Source organism: Ictalurus furcatus, chromosome 15 (genome assembly GCF_023375685.1).
Source record: "Ictalurus furcatus strain D&B chromosome 15, Billie_1.0, whole genome shotgun sequence".
Lineage (NCBI taxonomy): Eukaryota > Metazoa > Chordata > Actinopteri > Siluriformes > Ictaluridae > Ictalurus > Ictalurus furcatus.
This window is the reverse complement of record NC_071269.1, coordinates 6055001-6077352: the sequence shown is the minus strand read 5'-3', so window position 1 is coordinate 6077352 and position 22352 is coordinate 6055001. Positions and strand designations below refer to the sequence as shown.

At 40.4% G+C, this 22352-nt stretch overlaps 1 protein-coding gene across 5 annotated transcripts in view; it reads left to right on the top strand.

Annotated features, from left to right (window-relative positions):
• The first annotated feature begins 599 nt into the window (after positions 1-599).
• Positions 600-22352, top strand: part of cc2d2a (coiled-coil and C2 domain containing 2A) — a 25706-nt gene continuing 3953 nt past the window's right edge. For 2 of the 5 annotated variants that reach the window (XM_053643314.1, XM_053643312.1), the window contains exons 1-29: positions 676-1590; positions 1955-2011; positions 3867-3947; positions 4085-4223; positions 5535-5626; positions 6323-6424; positions 7002-7091; positions 7562-7759; positions 7858-8014; positions 9390-9526; positions 10729-10860; positions 12099-12308; positions 12406-12512; positions 12619-12759; positions 13674-13830; positions 13969-14216; positions 15514-15691; positions 15768-15921; positions 16084-16231; positions 16498-16636; positions 17259-17462; positions 17606-17698; positions 18025-18116; positions 18916-19083; positions 19173-19278; positions 20013-20122; positions 20231-20330; positions 21243-21341; positions 22019-22195. In XM_053643314.1, coding sequence (XP_053499289.1) covers positions 1483-1590; positions 1955-2011; positions 3867-3947; positions 4085-4223; positions 5535-5626; positions 6323-6424; positions 7002-7091; positions 7562-7759; positions 7858-8014; positions 9390-9526; positions 10729-10860; positions 12099-12308; positions 12406-12512; positions 12619-12759; positions 13674-13830; positions 13969-14216; positions 15514-15691; positions 15768-15921; positions 16084-16231; positions 16498-16636; positions 17259-17462; positions 17606-17698; positions 18025-18116; positions 18916-19083; positions 19173-19278; positions 20013-20122; positions 20231-20330; positions 21243-21341; positions 22019-22195 — 3924 coding nt within the window. In that variant the 5' untranslated portion in view covers positions 676-1482. Of the gene's footprint in view, positions 655-675; positions 1591-1954; positions 2012-3866; positions 3948-4084; positions 4224-5534; positions 5627-6322; positions 6425-7001; positions 7092-7561; positions 7760-7857; positions 8015-9389; positions 9527-10728; positions 10861-12098; positions 12309-12405; positions 12513-12618; positions 12760-13673; positions 13831-13968; positions 14217-15513; positions 15692-15767; positions 15922-16083; positions 16232-16497; positions 16637-17258; positions 17463-17605; positions 17699-18024; positions 18117-18915; positions 19084-19172; positions 19279-20012; positions 20123-20230; positions 20331-21242; positions 21342-22018; positions 22196-22352 lie in introns of those variants that run through there. The other 3 variants (XM_053643313.1, XM_053643316.1, XM_053643315.1) reach the window with 3 other exon arrangements.

The following is a 22352-nucleotide window of genomic DNA, read 5'->3' as shown; positions in this document are numbered from 1 at the left end:
AAATTTTTCAGTGTTGTTGTAAAGCGACCCAATCATTGTGCACGTCGTCACTCATTACGTCAACAAATCTGGCGAATCAGAAACCGCGGTTCCTCCTCCGGGTGCGGTTGCGCTGCTTCTGCTTTCAGGGTTTGGTTGCGCCGTAGTTTCTCTCCGTTACCAAGCAGCGAAAAGTCATGATGGCGGTAAGAGGTTTATTTTAGTGCTACTGAACTTTACGTTTTACTGAAATGAAGTTAAAATGTCTTTTTATATAAATATATTAATAAAACCCTTTGCTGTTTTATTTAACATGCTATTTAGTACGTTGTAGTTGTTTTGCATGCAGCAGTTTGTGTATACAAATGTTTGTGTTGTTGTTGTAGTGTTATTAAGGTACCATAAATTACTATTCCAATCATTTATAAGCTTTTTAATAATAAAACCATCTTGTATATAGTTTAGCTACTGCTAAATGTTTCTCTTCTTCCTCTCATTCAGCACAGCGGAGCTAGAAAGCATGGACCACTCTGACAATCAAGCTTCTCCTGAATTATAACACATTATTACATATATATATATATATATATATATATATATATATATATATATATATATATATACACACACACACACACATTTCATTGGAACTTCCTTCATTATGTCTACTTCCAGGTGATTATATCATGTTGGTCATCCAAAGAATCATCATCATTACTGTCTATCAGTATCTGCTTTATCCTGGTCAGGATTTGGTTTTGGAGCTGGGAGGAAATGCGAGAACCCGACAGAAACCCACGTGAACATGAGAAGAACATGCAGAACCCCAGACAGACACTAACCCGAGCTCAGGGTCGAACCGAGAACCGTGGAACTGCTCCCCGACATGTCGTTTGATCGGAAAAATACTCGTTTTTCATTTTTGTGAACAATTTTGCACGTTATATATATTCTCCAAAATGACTCTAAAGAGCATAGAGAGCAAATCTTTCTGTCTCGTTATGTCACAAATATGACAGAATCATGGCTCGATCGTTAAACTCGAGTCCTAACTCAAGACTCAAGTCTAACACCATGTTCAGTCCATGAAGGTTTTGATTATTAGAGTTGGATCAGGTGTCTTATATGAGGAGAATGGTTATGGTTAGGGAACGACTGTTTTATTGCTGCTGTAATGTAAGTGAATACAGGAACTAGCTTGATTTGTGGATATATATGTATACTAGTGTCGTTCAAAAGAATTAGTATTTTTTGAAATTTTCTGCAGTATAAGAGTTATAAAACACTTGGGGGCATGCTGTTATAGGAAAATGATCAACAACAGGAGGGTGTGATGCAGCGGAGTTACTGTTACCACCACAAAGTTGGTTATTTACCTATAACAGCATGCCCTCAAGTGTTTTATTCTTTACTTGTTGATGATTAGCGTCATAGAGCTTATACTGGAAAAGATTTATTTGTGTGTTAAATCTTTGAACGTGATTTGTTATTCAGAATATAACAATGCATTGTTTTTTTCCTTCTTTTTATTCTAGTGATATCCGTGACAAGCTGCGGAAGAAACGCCGGGCACTGCAGGAGTCTTTGGTGAAAGTGCGGGATGACACGCAGGTCTGCAATCTCACTCGCTGGGGTTTTGTTGGTATTCTTTCTGAAATCTGATAAACAAACTGTTTGTAAATATTTAACTATTTGCCGTCTGCTGTCAAATTTCTCCGCATGTAGAAAATACTGCATATTAATCGATGAATTGGGAAACGTTCAGTTAATGACGTAAATATTGAACAGAACCCAGACCTTGAACTTCACCTTCACGCAGCTTGACTTTAACAAGCATTTTGTCTGAGGAGAACACGTAGAGTCATAGAAAGCATGACTCAACACGCTCACTGAGGTTCTGGGAAGCATCAACACACTCACATACACACACACGCACGTTGTGGTAAGACCATGTGCTGTGTGCTCTACCTGCTAGGCTCTGGTTCCCCCTGACTCCGGTACCACTAAGGAGAATGATCACACCATGGTGGAGGTTGGTTTTCTTCTCCTCGTGTCACGTTCTAGATGATAGATTCTTCTTTACTCATTCCTCGAACTTCAAATGAGATCTAGAACGCTCCCTTTGTTCTTTGCTTGTCTCTGATGCTCCGAATCCCTGCTTTTTCTCCTTTACTTCCTTCTTCACTGGTTGTTGTGTTTTAGCGTGAGATGAACCTGACTCTCTTTCTTTATTTCGTGGTGCACAGATAAGTGTTATGTTTACCGAACCCTTAATAGAGCTCTTGATACAAATGAATACAATAATATAGAGCTTGGAATTCTGTTTTACCTGACAACTCAGCAATTTTAAATTTAAGACGATTTATGAAGTTGAACTGCACACTTTTGTTCCGTTTTGCGTATTCACTAATATTCTTTAATCTTCCAAATATTGATGACGGACTAATGGAATTTGGCCTCTGCTTCACCTCGTGTTTATACCCCACTGAAACGGGAAGAGTTTAAGAGTTTAACACTCGTGAAGAGAGAAAATTGAAAAGAAATATAAATGTACCTGTAATGTATTGTACAGTCCCGTCTGAAACTATTGGAATAGCAATGCCAGTTCATTCGTTTGCGCTCTACACCGAAGACAAGTTTGAGATCAAAAGATCAAGTTTGAGATCAAAAGATGGATATGAGACGAGAGTTTCAGCTTTTATTCCCCGGTTTTTATATCTGGACGTGTTAAACGACATAAAACATACAGTCTCGTCTTCAGAAGGTGAAATGCTGCTCAGTTGGGTTAAGGTCTGGTGGTTGACTTGGCCTATCTAAATCCTTCCAATTTTCCTCCTGATAAATGTCTTGCTGCATGATGAAGTTCCTCCAAATTGATTTGAATGCATTTCTCTGTAAATTGGCAAAATGACAAAATGTTCCTGTAGACTTCTGAATTCATTCTGCTGCTACCATCACGAGTTCCATCATCAGTAAAGATTAGTGAGAATGTTCCAGAAGCAGCAATGCAAGCCCAAGCCATGACACTACCGCCACCATGTTTCATTGATGAGCTTGTATGTTTTGGATCAAGAGCAGATCCTTTCTTTCTCCACACTTTGGCCTTTCCATCACTTCGGTAGAGGTTCATCTTGGTTCCAGAACTTTTGTGGCTCATGTCTGTTTTTCTTTGTGAATTCCAATCTGGTTTTCTGATTCGTACTGCTCATGAGTGGTTTGTGCTTGTGGTATGGCCTCTGTATTTTTGCTCTCGAAGTCTTTTTTTGCCCCGTGGAGATTTTTGGTGATGTCATTGACTGTTGTTTTTGAGGTATTTTCACAGCTCTCACAACGTTTCTGCCATCAACTGTTGTTGTTTTCCTTGGCCGACCCAATCGGTGTCAGTTGATCAGTACACCAGTGGTTTCTTGCTTTATCAGGAATTGTTGTATTGGCTACGCCCAATGTTTGTGCAATGCCTCTGATAGATTTTCCCACTTTTTTCAGCTTCAAGATCGCTGGCTTTTGTCCCAAGGACAGCCATCGCCGGTGAAATTGAATTCTAAAACCAAGAGTAGATGTTCAGAGCTATTTATTGTTTAATTAGTCAATCTAACACCGGTCATAACATGTTCCAATATTTTAGCTCACCTACAAATTGGGTAGTCTGATACTAATTGTGCTGTGTTCTATGTCGTTTAACATGTTTACATATAAATACCAGGAAGTAAAAGCTGAAATTCTAAACTCTCTTCTCATATTCATCTTTTGATCTCAAACCCAAATGTCTTCAGTCTACAGCATAAACTCTTCAATTGGTAGTGCCGTTCTAATAGTTTCAGAGGGGACTGTATAAGTGCTGTAGTTTACAGTATGCAGTGTCTGATTTTCATTATATACTACACCAGGAACTGACCGGCAGAGTGGAGGACCCGGGTGAATCCCTGCGGCACTCTCTGAAAGCACAGAGAATGAAGAAGAAAAAGAAGGTACAAATGCCATGGCATTGTGCCACACTAAGTTTAGTGAAGCCACTTCCTGTACTGCGTATAGCTTTACAGCAATATGTCCGTCGGTTGTCTTTCTTGTTGTCCATTAAGCTTGGACCTCTGCTTTTTTGTTCCAGCTGTTGAAAGAGATGGCGGTGGAGGTTCCTCCAGAGGACGAGGCGGTGGAGGAGGTGGTCACGGTCGTGCAGGAGTTGCAGGAGGAGCATCTAGAAGATGCGTGGGCTGAGCGAGATCGCTCGGCTCGAGTACACAGAGGTGAGGGACTGTTAGTCTGTATCAGGATTAGATTAGGATGCTTCACTATTACAGTTAGGATTCATTCGTTTGTGTAGCAGAGGTCTGTGCGTACAGTTTATTTCCCAGTTTAGCAAAAACTAACGGAGAACGTTCTCAAGAATTCAATATAAAGTCTAAGATATATAAATCAAATAAAAAAATCGATTCAGTGGTTATCATCAAGTATTAATATTCCCCAGTACTGATTTAATTTTCTTGTTAATCGAAATTGTACTGTATCATAGTGGAGTAAGTACTATCGTCAAATATGAATCGTTGTTTTATGGATCGAAATCTTGTCATATTGTATTGCTGCCAAATCAGCGGTATTGTCGAATACCGAATCGTTGCCTTATGGATCAAAATAGCATCATGTCATATTCGATTCAGTGGTGGAGTCAGCTATTGACTTGTTGGAGTATGATTTGAGATTGTGTCACATTGTAGTCGATTCACGGATATCAGATATATTGAATCATAGAACCGAAAATGTATTGTATTGCAACTGATTCAGTATCGTCAAATATTAAATTGTTGTCTGATGAATCCAAAATCGTATCCTGTTGTATCGTCAGATTCAGTGGAATCAGCAAATAGCAAATCATCACCTTATGAATCGTAACCAAATTGTTTTGTTTAGAGAGCGACCGATACAAAACCGATATCCGCTTAAATATCGGGAAAAATATTATCAGTAAATCTCTAGTTTTGTTTTGCATTGTAACCAATTCAGTGGTAGTGTCAAATATTAAACAGTTCCCTTATGTATCAAAGTCCTATCGTAGCTGATTCAGTTGTATTGTCAAATATCAAATTGTCATCTAAGAGGTTTACACCCCCAACTGTAAGACTTTTAGTTTCACGTGGTTGTATATTGTTTTTTCTTTATTAGGCTGTTAATTATTGGCAGTAAAAGCCCTGGGTTCTTGTTTATTTTAATTGTTTGGTTTTATATTTGGTTTATATATAAAAAAAAATCTATATACGTATTTATATGTTTTATACCTTTCATTATTGCTTGGGGGGAAGCAAGTTCTCAAAAAACTGGGATTCAAGGGTCAAAAATCTTAATACACTTAACACACGGCATAGAAGTATCCCGTCCACCAACATACCCTATTGTTTTGTAGTGAACTTCAGGCTTTCCTCCATTCCTGCCTGGAGTTTCTTGTTAGTAATGTTGGCAGCTGCCTCACTCACTCTCTCACTCTCTCTCTCACTCTCTCTCTCTCACTCTCTCTCTCTCACTCTCTCTCTCTCACACACTTTGTGTGTCTCTCTCTATCTCAGGCCTCCCTCCTCTCCCCGTTTTGAGGGCCGACTCCAGTCTGTCAGAGAGCTCCGTGAGGCAGCGTATGAGGGAGAAGCTGAGAGAGGCCAGGGTAAGTTAAACTCAAACGACAGCCAGAAATAACTGTGACCTCAGAAAGTCAAAAAGTCAGCGTTCTGAAAAGCTTTTTTGGAGCAAACCGAAAGGAGGGATGAGAAAAACGAGAAAGGAATGATGAAAACATTCACTTGAGCGCTTTGGAGTATTTGCTTGTGACATGGAAAGATCAAAACTACACTGGCTGTGAAGCAGATTTTACACGGCCTGTTAACACGCTGCGTGTGTGTGTGTGTGTGTGTGTGTGTGTAAGCAAGCAACGTAACTCGCACTCAAGGGGCAATGCGACACGCTCGGATTTTTCTCTGCAATCCAGCTGTGCTCTAATCAAATGAAGGTTTTTAGGAAACGGTCCAGGCTTCTCTTTCCACATTAAAACCTTTTTTAATCTGCTAGCTGTGGAACAGCGTGTTTAAATTACCCTCAGGACAACAATGTTCATTTAAAAAGTTTTTAATGCCACCATTCTTGACTCCGATTGGTCATAAGGAGGTGATTAATTTTCTGTAACATCAGCTCTGACTGTTTATATTAACGCTATCGTTTCTGTAAAGAACATCATTATTCATGTATTAAATGTTTAATCATTGCTATGGTGGAGTTTTCTGTAAGGAGATAGGAGTTTATTTACCATTTAAGGAAGGAGTCTCCAGCGTCAGTGCTTTTCAACAGTGATGTATTTACTCTTCAGTCTAAAGCTGCGAGTCTGTTGGAGCAGGAGGCTTCGCTGGAGCCGGCCAGTCGTCTGAAGAGCCTCAGAGACAGAGTCACGCTGACCAGATTCGACCAGGAAGTACATCTGCTCGCTACGTCCAATTCCTTTACCTCATTTTTTTCAGTTAGGGACCTGTTTCACGTTAAAATACATTTCATATCCCCCGTGCACGATCCAGTTATTCAAATATTATGCTCAATATTTCGAAAACATTTTAGCTATCGCAAGTTTTCCAGATTTTTCCAAATCAGAATGAGGAGCCTTAAAGCTTTTTCTAGTTATTGAGTGAGTCACTGAGTGCGTTATCGAAGCTTGGATTCAATGTATTTAATTCGTATGACCAGTCAAACTCGCTAATACCATAATCATAAAGATGTAATGATCGATACAATAGCTTTGATAACGGTGAGTTGTGATTTCCACTACCGTAACAAAGGGTTTTAATATGATCCCCTTGGGCTCCCCAGACCCCACTTTCAGAACCCGAACCGCTGATCTAAATATGGTTCCTTAATCCATCTTATTTATTCCTTTCGCTTATCCTGGCACCATTTCTCAGGCTTCTCCTTCACTATGAAGCATTTCAGTCATATTGATTTTATAGAGGTTAACGAGAGCTTTATGATGCATCTGAAGTGACGTTTTGACCTTGCAGTCGGACGACATTCTCGGCCAGGGTGACGCTTCCCTCGCAGCCAGGGTGAAATTCCGGGACGCTGCCAGACGCGTCGCAAGAGACAAAAGGGTGAGGAAGTATTCTGTATTGTTGTAATGGTATGCTTTAAAAAAAACCCAAAAAAACCCCCCCCACACACATGATGGTATACTCAGAGAAATGAAATCGAGACTGATACCCAAGTGCAAGAAAGACTGTACTTTCACTTCTACATCACTGTAGTTAATAAGGTTAATCATAAACACGTTTATGTGTTAAAAAAAAAAAAAGTGTTAGTATTTAACGAATTAAAAATTTATGATCATTGATACGGAGAGAACAATCAACTTCAGAGTGGTAAGAGTGACTCAGCATCATCACACCACCTCGTTGTTGATTGTTTTCCTAGAACAGGATTTCCAATAAAGTGTTTTTTGTTTTTTTTTAACTACAGCAGCCATGTTTAAATATTATAAATTAAATGTAATGCTTTGCTTTGTTTTCTGGTAAGAATTTGTTTAGTGTGAGTAAATTGTATGATTGTTCTTTACACCGAACAGACAGAAAGCAGTTTGCCCACCGCTGAAGAAGCGTACAACTTCTTCACCTTCAACTTTGACCCTGAACCTGAACCTGAAGAACGTCACCCCAAGGTCGAAACAAAGAAAGAAGCGAGGGAACGGGAAGACGGAAGAGGGGAGGAGGAGGAGGAAGAGCACGAAGCTGAGAAGGAAGGAGAGGAGGAGACCACAGATAGGGTGACGCACGTCATATTTATTTACCTTTAATAGATATTGGGAATAAAATAACATCCCCTGTTTAAGTAATATTACAAAACAAAACTCCTGTAACTCAGGATGAAGACGCCCCGCTGGTCGGAGATGGAGAAGAGGATCTGTTCGTTATTCAGTCGGCTCAGGACTTCCTGGAAGTGAAGAAGGCTGAGTATGTTGAGTACAGCAGCCGCGTTGAAAGAGAGAACGAGCTTCTCTTCATCCCCAGTATGAGGCCCGGTACAGTCTCCCCTTTTATACTGAAATTGTATATTAGATTTAAAAAAGCTATATACAGATTGTACACCTTATGTACAGTGCTATGAAAAAATATTTCCTGATTTCTTCTGTTTTTGTGTAGGTCTCATATTAAATAGTTTCAGAAATGAAAACAAAATCTAAGATAAAACAAAGGCAACCTGAGTAAACATAAAATACAGCTTTTAAACGATGATGTTATTTATTGAAGCAAAAAAGTTCTCCAATACCAACTGGGCCTGTATGAAAATGTATTTGCTAATCCCGTAGTTACTAATTCCCCAAATCTATGAAACTGCATTCATAATTGGGTTCAGCTGGACTAGACACAACCAGGCCTGATTACTGGAAACCCTGTTCAGTCAAATCAACACTTCAATAGAACTTTTTCAGCAGCATGAAGTTGGTTAAAAGGTCTTACTCAGTAACACACTATGCCAAAGTTGAAAGAAATTCCAGAAATGATGAGGAAGAAGGTGATTGAAATACATCAGTCTGGGAAGGGTCACAAAGCTATTTCAAAGGCTCTGGGACTCCAAAGAACCACAGTGAGAGCCATTATCTCCAAATGGAAAAACTCAGCACAGCAGTGAACCTTCCCAGAAGTGTCCAACCTTCCAAAATTCCTCCAAGAGCACAGTGACTACTCATCCAGCAAGTTAGAAAAGAGCCAAGGACAGCATCAAAGGACCTACAGGCCTCTCTTGCATCAACAAAGGTCCCTGTTCATGACTCCACTATCAGAAAGACACTGGGCAAAAATGGCATCTATGGAAGGGTGACGAGGTGAAAACCACTGCTAACCCAGAAGAACATTAAGGCTCGTCTGAATTTTTTTGTCAAAACACACCTTAATGATCCTCAAACCTTTTGGGAGAATGTTCTGTGGACTGAGGAGTCGAAAGTGGAACTGTTTGGAAGACAGCAGTCTCGTTACATCTGTCGTAAACCAAACACAGTATTCCATAAAAAGAACATCATATTTACGGTCAAGCATGGTGGAGGAAGTGTGATGGTGTGGGGATGCTTTGTTTCACACTGCCATCACCATTGTAGTTATTGCTGCAAAAGGTGGCCCAACCAGATTTTAAGTTTAAAGCGACATAGGTGTTGGATAACTTTTTTTTTTTTGCTTCAATAAAAAAAATCAAAACTGTATTGTGTGTTTACTCAGGTTGCCTTTGTTTTATGTTGCATTTCATTTGAAGACCTAATACTATGTAGTATGAGATATACACAAAAACCAGAAGAAATCAGGATGGGGCAAATACTTTTTCACAGCATTGTAGCCGACGATGTCAACAGAATCAGTAATCGCGATGTTTGTGACTGGCATCATCATGTGTTTGTACCTCAGTGCCTGCTTCTAGTAAGCTCCCGGAGAATGTGCGTCCCCGTTACCTGGAGGAGGAGGGTCTTTATGTAGGGGAGAGACCATACGTCTCCCTGACCAATCAGAACATTCTGGAAAACCGCGTCATGAAGCAAGATCAGGTAACCGATGTAACAGTGTGAAAGTCCTGTGTGTTTGAGAAACAGGAACTTATTCATGAGACTGATGGACACTTCCTTATGAAAACAGAAGCACCTGCAGAGCATCGTGCCACATTAAGATCCCACAGTAAAGCAGGTTTTCCTAATAACTTGTGGCATTTAATCTCGCACCATATGGGTTCTGATATTTGTCTTAAGAATGGAAAAAAAAAAGACTTCTGCTCTGTGTGTGTTTCACAATGTGAATATTTTGTTATAAACTATGTATAAATAAATCTATACAACACCATTCTCTCCTACCATAAATACACATTACCTTGAAATATAATCATTAAATACTCAAAAATCAGATTATCTCTCATGTATCTCATACTTGGTCATTTTGATTTCCATGACTCATCCACTATAGTTTATAAAAAAACTATTTTAGTTCATTCCCACAACACATTGATTCATGAAATATACAGAATATTCCACAAGTTACGTACATGTTCAACAGGATCATGATAAGAAGAAAATGAATTTCTCACCTTCTGTTTTTTTTCCTCTTTATTTTCAGTGATATTGTGAAATTGACTGACGAAGTCACTTTAAGTCTGTTACTCAAATTATAGATTGAAATACAGTATTAATATAAGAAATAGATTTTTTTTTTAAAAATCCTCTGTTTTGTGTATTTGTAAACTCTTTACCATAAAAAAAGAAGACGAAACTCAGCCTTGTTCTTCATTTAAGAGCAAAGAAACCTTGAAACATTAGATTGTTGCCTGAGATGGGTTAACACGTTCTTCGATTGATTTTAATGAATTAATTGCATGTTTTAGAGATTCAATGGTTTTTAAAAAGTGTCTTTTTAAAAGATTTTAGGACTCAAATGGCAACACAATAGTGGAATCAGCCCAATATTCATAACCGTATGTTATCTCACAAAGTGTTCGACAAATGCGTAGTTACGATTCTCTGCGTACAAGCCATTTATAGGAAATCAGGTCCGTATAATGTCTTAGCAGTCATACAGAGGTCAAGTTTAAACGCAAGAGATGAAAAGAAAAAAACAAAAACAAACCCAGCCCGATCATTTATGATACTTATTGTATTCAGAGACAATTTGGTGTTCCCAATTGTTTACATGTTCGTAAAACAATTAACGCCCATACAGTAGCGTTTACGCAGAAACATGATGTCCGTTTCTTTCCGCTCAGGGTATGAGGTGGTTTGGTGATGATGGGCGGATCATGGCTCTGCCTAATCCAATCAAAGAGTCCTCGTCAAGACCGCCCCTTTTCCATCTGGAGGAGGAGCTAGATCCGGCACTACAGACTGTCTACAGAAAGGTATTCTGATCAGTACATTACCATGTTGTTTTTTTTTTACGTTTCCACATCACTACTATTGTAGCTACTGTCCTGTGAGTTTCACATAATTCAACACCGTCCACCTATTGGTGGACTTATTTTCAGGCTGAAAAATTGTACAATATGATGATTTATATTTTTATATATATATATATATATATATATATATATATATATATATATATATATATATATATATATATATATATATATATATAATGTGTGTGTGTGTGTGTGTTTGTTAGATTGCAAGAAATAAAGCTTGATTATGCTTACTATATGATATATTCATGATGAAATGGAGATTCTGTTTAAATCATCATATTGTACAATTTTTCAGCCTCAAAATAAATCCACCAATAGGAGGACGGCATTGAATTATGTGGAACTCACAGAACAGTAGCTACAGTAATGGTAATGTGGACACGTAAAAATGGTGATGGACATGAAAAATATCCTTATTACCTGATTACGGCATTTTATCCGATTGCAGAACCTAGTGAATGATCTTCATAGTATAACCTGGCATGGAGAACTTCTCTCTGTGTGCTCATTAACACAGGGTCTGTTGTAGATTTTATTGGATTTATCTTATAGGAATGCTGTAATCGAACAGTCTAAACCCAGCTCAGGCATTTCTGCGCTCGCACGCAGCTGTTTCTAGGTGACGGCCAGTAATATTTGTGGCGGTGACGCTTAAGAGTGGTTCCAGACGGGCGATTATGTAATGACGAGGACTGGGTTCTTCGTTAGTGCAGGGCTGAGAGCGGACAGTTTTAGGCCAGGCCGGGGACACGTAGGTCTGACAGAAGCACTGATGCTTCTATATGTGCGTAGAGAGAGAATCATCTGGCTACAATTTTCAAAATTGATAAGAGATTAGAGTAGAGATCCAAATGCCCTCGGGTCCATTGAGGTAATGCTTTGAGAAACCCACGACAAAAACAATTCCCTCTCGTGGAATTGTAATTGAAACGGTACCAACCCGTACCGGTTTCCCATCGGCAGAACGCACATTGATTTGTCGTAATATTTCAGATAGTTATTACAACTTTAATATCGTTTTTGCTTTTGCATATTATGCAGTGCTCCCAAAGCACACAGAGAAATCATACATACATCTTTAAAGTTCTTCTCAGTTTTTTCTCACATGGCATTTGGAGCGACGCGAATTCTTGTCAAGGTAGCCAGCATGTTCCTGGTCTTTCTTCGTGCAGGCGCTGAAATCCAAGCGCGTCAACCGCTACATGGCGGGAGTCGGAGACCCGGACGGAGACTACCAGCTGGACGTCGATGTATCCGGGCTCATATTTTCCCACCATCCTCTGTTCAGCAGGGAGCATGTGCTGGGGGCTCGGCTGGCCCAGCTGTACGACCAGTACCTCAGCAGACGGCATAAAAACTTCGCCTGTCTCCTGACAGATAAGGTAATATCAGCTTCAGCGTTGCTCAATCACCATGGCTTTCACGATAAGAAATTGACTAAATAATACAGAGCCTACTTTTCTGCATGCATGACTTCAGTTGAACGGGTTGAGAAACGCGATTCACAATATGCTGGAGTTGCATACAGGAGAAGGCCTTAGTCTGATGAGTCAGCAAATAATTCTGGACTACAAACAGGAAATAAGGTCAGCAAATTTGAGCCTCTGATATTTTTGAATACGGCATATAATATGGCATGAAAACGATGTATTTTGCGTACACCGATTGTCTGTTTTGCGCGTGTTTCTTCAGGCACACTCGTCAGCTCCGTGACTTAGAGCAAGAAAGGGACCGAACTCTGCTGAAGAGCATCGTCAAAGTCTGGAAAGAGCTCAAAGCACTGCGGGAATTCCAGGGCTTCACCAACACACCCTACAAACTCTACATCAGGAAGTGCGTACAGCTAAAAACAGCTAGCTTTCCAACAGAGCGAATCCAGCGTTTGTGAAAAAACATCAACATACGTGATGTTGTTGTTCAGTTAACAGCAAATATCATCATCGAAATAAACACCGTAATGAATCCAACATGAACTATTCAGCAAAGAGAAACAAATCAATCCAACACTCTTCAATAAAAGTAAACCAGACTCGACGCTACTGAAATAAACACCAAAACGTTTATGTGATTAATCCAGCACTTTCCAACAAACACCAAGTAAACACTAACACGCTGATACAACGCTCTCCAACAAACACTAATGATTAATCCAGCACTTTCCAACAAACGCCAAGTAAACACTAACACGCTGATGCAACGCTCTCCAACAAACCGTAATGATTAATCCAGCACTTTCCAACAAGCACCAACACACCCATAGAGTACTTACGGCGACGCTTTGATCCAATACTACCCGAAAACACCAACACATGGATTCAACACTCTCCAACAAACACTAATGATTAATCTGTTTGATTGTTGAGTTTTACCATTGAGTGTTGGATTCACATGTTAGTATTTGTTGTAATTTATCAACACTTTTCAACAATCACCATCACATTAATCCAGTACTCTACAACAAATCTAACACCGTTAATCAAACTCAAGCACATTAATACAGCACTTTCTAACAAACACTAAACATTCATATAGCAGATACCAAATGCTAAAAAGCACTGATCATTGGTGTTTGTGGAAAAGTATTGGGTTAAAATATTGGTGTTTGGTCGTCGGACTTATCGGATTTTGTTCTCACTAAATATGGTCTTGGTCTCAAACGAGAGCTGTAGTGTTATGACATTTAAAAGTTTTTAACTGTATATAAATTGGAGGGTTTTCCTCACTTTTTTTATCTCTTGTCCCCTCAGAGAGGAGGTGGAGCGAGGACGCGACGAACGAGAACACGAGGCGGAGATCTTAGCCGAGGTGGCCGAGCTGCAGACAGAGCTTGCAGAGGATTATGAGAGGAAGATGGTTGAGTACCGGAGACATCTGGAGGAATGGAGGTCCTGGAGGAGGAAACAGGTACCGTTGCGGCACCGTTATTAATCAAGCAGCATTAAAAAAAAAAAAGATGAGAGTAAGGTTACAGTTAACCTAGCAGTGTCGTCCTTTTCTTCATTTTTTTTTTTTAAGCAAAGCCATTTGTATTATCGATTTTAGAAAGCCGTAAAGAAGAAGAGAAGACAGCAGTCGCAAGGCGAGGCACAGGAAGAAGAGGACGAGCACAGCGAGGAAGAGCTGGGAGAGGCGCGAGCGAAACCAGAACCTCCAGAAAAACCTGACATGGCCGGTTTGGAGCAGCAGGTTCGAGTGAAAGCTGCGAAGATCCGCAGGAAACCTGGAGAATCAGTTTTGGTTCCAGAACTTACTGTTTCCGGCCCGGTCACTCCTAATGAGCAGTGTCCACGGTAAGCAGAGGGATCGCTCTCTCTCTTTCACACACACACACACCCATGATGTTAAAAATATCATGAATAAATACAGATAAAATGCATGGAAATGGAAATGATTGGGACTGATGGGGAAAATATTTTGGTTATTATCGTCGAGTATTTTATTTATAAATACACACTACCAGTCAAAAGTGTGTGGACACTCGACTGAAATGTTTCTCATGATGTTAAAAAGCTTTTGATCTGAAGGTGTATGATTAAATGTGTGAAATCCGTGTTGTAGACAAAAATATAATCGTGCCGACGTATTCGTTTCTTTCATTAGAAAACTAACGTTTTATTTACAAAATAATATTTTTTTTAATCAGACGACTCAGAGCGAAAGATTCAGTCCAGCGTCGGTGGGAACTCCTTTAATACTGTTTAAGCCAAGAATACATTTCTGGAAAATTCTAGGTGAACAGGGCGTCTACTATGAAGATGATAAAATACTAAATTATTTAGATTTATTTTGGATTTTTTTTATCATAACATAATTCCTTTAGTTCCATTTGTGTTACTCCAGAGTTTTGATGACTTTATTATTATTATTATTATTATTCTAAAATGTGGGGAAAAAATGAATAATAAAGAATGAGTGTGTCTAAACATTTGACCACTAGTGTAATTGACAGTAATTAAGCAAAAGTATTGATTTCCAATCACACTTTGTTTAAATATAAATCTTCTTTAATATTACTTACGAACGGGAACAAATTGGCAATTATGCCACCGAGTTTAAAATGTCAACAGAAGTTTTGGTTTGAAACATAGAGAAGAGTAATGTAGTGGTTTTCTCACAAAGCAGTTTTACAGAAATCAGCTGAATTCCTCATTCACAAGAAAAGCTTTTAAGAACAATAGAAGGAAGCAAAACTCAAAAAAAAAAAAAAAAAAAAGAGGAACCTTATGTGGTCAGCTTCCGATTGTGAAATTACAACTGGAAGAGTTAAAAGACAAGCAGACAAGTTAACACAAGTTAAGTTAATTAACAGAGTGAAGATATGTGAGATACTCTATGACGGTTCGATATGTTAACCAACAAATAAAGGTTGATTTATAAACAATAAAAAAAATCCTGATCTTTATATGAAGCATTAGAGCAACCAAGGAACCAAAAAAGCTCCATTTCATGTGGTTATGGTAATGGAAGGAAATAGTCCATGTTTATAAAGTTGTTAAGAAGTGTTACTATTAATTTCCTGTTTATTAACGGAGCTTGCAGCTCTTTCCCCAGCTGTGTCCCATGTGTTGTGTCTTCTCCTGTTCCCAGAGGTGAATTTGCACGGAGGGAGGACGTAGCAAAGCACTCTCTCTTCATTAAAGTGCTTTACAACAACAAAGAAGTTTCCAGAACAGACAGTCGCTCGCTCAGTATGGACTTCCGGGTTCACTTCGGCCAGATGTTCAACCTGAAGATTGTGAACTGGCCCGAGAGCATCAAGCTGCAGGTAGTGTGTGTTGAAGTTTGTGTGTGTGTGTGTGTGTGTGTGTGTGTAGTTTGACTTTACATATTCTGCATGTCAGATATATGAGCGCGCTGGATCATCCACCAATCTGTTGGCGGAGGCGTGCGTACCGGTTCCGGAAACTTCCGTCTTAACAGGAAGTGCTTCATCTGAAGAGATGGAGTTCAGCAGCAACCAGAGGGTCGCGTTTAACCATGAGGGTGTCGGCAGTGGTAAACACACACACACACACATACACACACTGTGAACGCGAAGACTGATCAGCTGGTCCTTTTATTTATTTTAAGCCAAATTAAAAACTGCATGATTGCATTTTAAACATTTACACATGTGACACATTCAAAATACTGCGTGTTGGATGTGTGTCGTGTCAGACGTGCCGTTCTCATTCATGGCTGACGGCAGTAACAAGCAGACGCTGCTGACTTCAGGGAAGCTGTCCTGCTGTGTGTCGTGGGCTGTAGGAGAGGTTGACCTTCCCCTGGCTCCGGCCTCTGGGCAGCCTGGCGCAGGTATACACAGGTGAGAGGTTAAAAGACACAACGCCATACACACAGTCAGCAACTTCTACGCACACGCTCTGGAACACAATAGTACATCTACGCCTGAATCTCGCTGACGGAGATATGGAGAAAGTGTAGGTCAGTGTTCGAGAAGTCATTTCCATCACCATAGCAACCATAACAAAAACAGTGAAACTTGATGAGCATAGGAAAAGTGCTAAATCTGACTCACTATCCAATATTAACACATTTTTATGCTCTCTCTCTCACTCTCTCGCTCTATAGTGGTCTGAGACAGATGGATGCTATAGCGTGCATCGGGGCGTCTGGACTAAACGACATGAAGAAGCTGGGGAAATGGGCAGCTGAATCTCGCCTCGACCCCAACGACCCCAACAACTCCTCCATAATGCAGCTGCTTTCAGTGCGTGAGCTCGCACAGCAGTCAGCTCCACGTTAGCCGATTAAAGCGGTTCCTGCTAGGTTTACAAACACAGCAAACGTGTCGACCTTCAAGCACGGGATTGATTCTTTTCCGTAGATAAAATCGAGCGTTCGTATAGTTTTGACAGACGACGTTCCGCAATTCGTTAACGGGAAGCTCTAAATTCACGTACGAGGAAGAAGTTTAAGAATCTGTAGCAAGACGACTTTTGAAAGAGTCAAGAGTCTGCATTTAATTCAGTGAAGATGAAAAATATCAGAATCCAGATGTGTAAAGCTGACAGAAAGAGACATAGCGCCAAAGCTAGTTCTGGCCCGGGGGGGGGGGGGGGGGGGGGGGGGTGAATACTTATGTGAACACTGAATGTTTTGTTTAATTCAACTTTATATCATGAAAATTAATATTTTCCATCGCCAGATGCTAGATATTTTGTGATTATGGTGAAAATCCCAATTACGTGCATTTTAATTATACGTTATAACACTAGAAAATATGGAAACGTACAAGGGGGGGTGAATACTTATGCAAGGCATTGTGGTGGAATGTGAAAGAGGTCAGTTTGCACACACACACACGCACCATCTCACCTCTGTCACTCCAGGTGGCGAGTGGAGGTGAGATAGCAGTTCCGGATTATTTCCGACTGGAGCAGCTGCAGGAGGAGTTTAACTTCCTGTCTGAAGAGGAGCTGGAGCGCTCGCGCCGCTTTCGCCTGCTCCGGCTGAGGAGCCAGGAGGTGGCCGAGTTCCGCCATTTTAAATCCGTGCCTTCCACCGAGAGAGAGATCCCGGAGAAAGTGTTTGAGGTTGAACTTCTACTTCTATAGATCAACCCCTTATTCATTATTCAAGCACAGGCCATATTTCACAGCTGCCATTTTCTCTGCACTCTCTGGCTGAGATTTTAAATATGAATACCGTTTTTTTTCTCTTCTGTTGAATATGTCAGGATTATGAGCGCAGGCTGAAGGAAGGAGAGCTAGTTGACACCAAGGAGCACATGGACGCACACAGAGCTCTGGCGGCCAAGTATTTACAGAAAGTAAGTGAAGACTCGATTCTGATTGGTCTAAAGGTTTTGATTCATTTCCTACATCATCAGCTTTGGCACTAGTTCCAGCTGCAATCCAGATCACAGGTTTATATACCGTATATCTCGATGTGCTCGTTCTAATAAAGCCAACACCTGGAGCTATACGTGTGGCGGAAACTTCGCATACAGCAGTAAAAATAAACTCGTCGATATGGTGAAGGATTCTGAGAGGAGGTGTTTGGGATCGTTTTCTCCGGGTTGCGGAAGCGATACGCCCGACTGTTCCAGTCGTACACCCACTTTCTGACTTCTTCTTCTTCTTCTTCTTCTTTCAGGTGCAGGAATCCGTCATTAACCGCTTCCTCATAGCGAGGCATCGTTACACTCTGTCGGATTTGATCGTGGAAGACGAGGTCCCGAGCATCGGGTAAATCGCCCTTCCTCTCCCGACAAGTTCACCGCCATTTTAGCTTTTTATTCATCTTCATGTTTATTATCCTGACTAAACTCAAGTCAGCTGCTCAAGGATGTGAAGACAGTTCTGCACTTACGTGTCTTACAGCTCATTGGAGCATGTTAGTTCAGTCGTTTATTTCATTTTCTTCTCCTCTTTGTGGTGTTGTCCGGTTTGATTTGTATAACGCTTTTTAACGATAGACATGAATGCAAATGTATTTGTATTTAGGTCCCTAGACATAACTGGTGGAAAAATCATTCCACCGAAGGCATACAGGCTTCTGATGAGACTTGGTGAACTCTGGTGTAAATTCATTTATTGAATATTTTCTTCTGCTTTCATATTTTCCCACTTCCTTTAATTTCCTCCGTGTGTTTTCCTCTCTTCCTCTCTCAGGAGTGTCTTTAATATATAAATAGCATAAAGAAACTTGATACTATATATATAGTATATAGTACTATGGTGACGCTTGGTGACTTTAAAGTAGAGGAAAAAGCAATAACGTGTGGTCTTTTTGGTTTGTAATAAATGGAGGCGCTGCTAAATTATTAAGTAATTTAAGCATTTACACACTAAATCCTGTTTTGTTTTTCCCCCCACACAAACCTCTCCACCGGCTAGGATTTACCCATGAATTATTCTTCTTATGCAAATAAGATCGTCCCGATCGGTCCCTCGTACTCACCGCGTATTCACCGTGAGATGGTTAGAGGTCCGTTTACTACTGTACGTATCATAATTACACTGTGACTCTGGTTCACGTCGTCAGGATTTTAGGCCTGAACCTGTTCAGGCTGGCCGAGCCCAAGCGTCCTCTGAAGCCTCGGAGAAAAGAGAGGAAGAAAGTGACGGCTCAGAACCTTTCGGACGGAGACATCAGGCTGCTGCTGAACATCATCAGAGGCTACGACATCCCCGTCCGGAAACCTCACGCCAGGTGCACGCGGATTAACAGACGTAACGTAAGGCAGCGTTTCTGCTCTTTCCTCAAATATTTGCATAACCGTGCTGTTTTTATATCTATAGCAAACCTGCAGCGGCATCTAAGAGCGCTCGCTCCTACGCTGAGCCGTTTACATCGGCTCAGTCCTCTCAGGCTGTACTCCAGGCTAGCGAGTGGCCCCTCGGACAGGTAAATCGCCTTTACTGTCCACAGTCGGTTATTTATTTATTATTAAGTTCAGCAGGTTTCCTCATTTATGGCTGGGGTATTGTTACAGTTATACTTCACTGAGAGAGAGTAGTATCAGAATAAGGCTTTCTATGCAGGCCGTCATTATAACGACTTATAACTCCATTTCATGTCATAACATGTTATAACGCCCATTACACATTACATTCCAGCACATTACATCGTTCTCATTATATCGACTCGGTGATATAACGTGTCACGCTTATAACACGTCGTGTTTACGATCCATAACGCGCAATAAAATAGCTATAAAGTATCCCGTATTTACATAAAGGATTCTCACAATACGTACACTGCCTTCCGAATACGAATACGCTCGTAGTTTATTACAGATATACCATGCGTTGAAAGTGTTACCTGTGTTAGTTCTAGATGCTTCCTGTATTTCCTGTAGAATGTAAGTGATATATTTATATCTCGTTCAACCAACAATACTGTACAATCTCTCTGTGACTGATGTCCTGGTGTCTCGGAGACGAAGAGAAATGGTTACTGAAAGTATGCGACAGGTCAACTGACTTCCTTCTTGAAAATTGAAAGCTTTTTCAGGGTGCCGGTTTATAATCCGTCCAAATGACTGTTAATCTGTGGAGTGGATTTGGAAAAACTAGTAGTTTTGTAATTGCCTTTGGGCGCACTGAGCCGTGTGTGTGTGTGTGTGTGTGTGTGTTAAGCCCCAGATCCGGCCCTTCGTCGAGGTCTCTTTTCAGCGTACGGTACTGCAGACGTCCACAGCCGAGGGGCCGAACCCCTGTTGGAACGAAGAACTGGTGCTGCCGTTCAGGTGATCTCGCAATCTTTTATTAACGTGCCACGACACGGCCACGTATAAGCACGTACTATACGGACCGTTTCGGTTTCTAAACGCTTACGGTCCACTCCGTTCCATCAGCGCTCCAAACGGAGATTACAGCACGTCCAGCCTGCAGGCCGTCCGCGACGAGGTCTTCATCAGCATCTTCGACGAGATCCTGTATGACGAGGCGGACGAGGTGAGAGACACGTGGAGCTGACGTGACTGAACGCCGACTTAGCGGTTAACTCTTAGTGCTTCAGTGATCGTTATTACTTTATGGCTATAAATAAGACACGGTCATGTTTTGTTTCGTAGCGCTGCTTCATGTTGCCAGATTCGTGGTACAGACTCTGAAGAGTAAGAATAAACGCGCACTTCTCCACTTGTCCGTCTTTAAACATTCCGCTTTCTTTAATTAAGCGAAGTCGTCAGACGAGAAGGAATACACGCAATCAATAATCAGTCAAATTTTGGAGGTAATGTCTCTAGCACAGTTACTTGGGAAATTCCTCAAGAAATCGGTTGAGAAAACGCCAAGAATACGTTTCTGTAAAATTCTAGGTGAAAAGCATGTCTACTTTGAAGATGCTAAAATATTAAATTATTTTGATTTATTTTGGATTTTTCATCACAACATAATTCCCATAGTTCCATTTGTGTTACTCCAGAGTTTTGATGACTTTATTATTATTATTATTATTATTATTATTATTATGATTGTTATTATGAAATGTGGTGGAAATATATATATAAAGAATGAGTGTGTGTAAACTTTTGACCGGTAGTGTATATGAATACATGGGATTTGCATAAACCCTTTGCAGAGGATCTGCACCGGAAGCCATACTAATTCACATCTAGAAATCTGAAGTCGCTAACTACAAGCATTTTATTTTCATACATTTATGAAAAGTTCTGCTGCAGTATTTGGGTTTTTTTTTTTTCCAAGCGCTCAGTTCAGTCCACTGAAATACTCTCCTTAAATACTTTTAAAAGTTATTTTCAAGTTTGGCCATAGTTGCCTTTTTAAGACTTCACTTTCACTTCTTTGAAAGAGGTGTGTGTGTGTGTTTGTGTGTGTGTGTGTGTGTGTTGCCCTTTGTTTCAGGATGAGAGAGAAAGAGGAAACAGTATACACACACGCATTGAGAGACACTGGCTGGGTTCCATAAAGATTCCTTTCAGCACAATTTACCTTCAATCACGGGTACGTTATGGTAAATCACATGATCTCAGATCTGCATCTGAAAAGAGGCTCAAGCTGCCGGAGGAGCCATGGGATTGATTTTGAATGTCTCAGTTTGATCTTTCTATAATTGGATGGGTTTTCTTACATTTTAGAGTTAAACACTTGTCATTTTCTTTATTCGTGTTGGTTTTTTTAAAATTCTCCTCGAAAGCCGTAGAAGGCTGAGAATTTCAGATTTCCATTTATTATTCTCACTTTGAATTCAAGTTTGGTACACAAATAAAAAAAAGAAATAGAAATTAATAGTTAAGGCTGAGGCCACAGCAAACGGATCCTAAAGGAGTAATGTAAAAAAAAAAACCCCAATAACTAAATATTAAAACGATATGGTGTAAACTGACTCATACTCATTACGTAGTATGACTCATATTACCAAAAAAAGCAGCAACATTCGAGGACATTTAAGACCAGTAATCTCAGAGGCTTGAGATTAAACAGTGGTACGCATGTATTTAGATGTTAAATATTTGGGAGCCATCGTTCAGAAGATGACACAGTAAAAGCTTCACGTGGAGTCATTTTTATGCTGCCCAATCAAATCAAATCAAATATGAAACGAATCATTAAACATGAAACGGAAACGAATAATTCCACCGTTTTAGGAACGATTTTAAAGCTTCATTTCGTCACCGTAGATTGACGGGACGTTTAAGGTGGCCACGCCCCCGGTGTTGCTAGGCTACAGTAAAGAGCGGAGCCTAGGCATCGAGGGCGGCTACGATACAGTTCGGAGTCTAAGCGAAGGCACCTTCCTCACCCTCTTCATCACCATCGAACCGCAGCTGGTGCCTGGAGACACGGTCAGAGAAAAGGTAAAACTCTTCAGAGCACTGTTCGACCTTCCTTCCTGTCTTCTTCACGGTCATCTTCACTCAGATAGCTTTTTTTCTCCATCAACACACGACAGATTCATTTTCTCTCTCTCTCTCTGCATGTCCTTATTTTGCTGCTTTCTTTTGCTAGATGAAG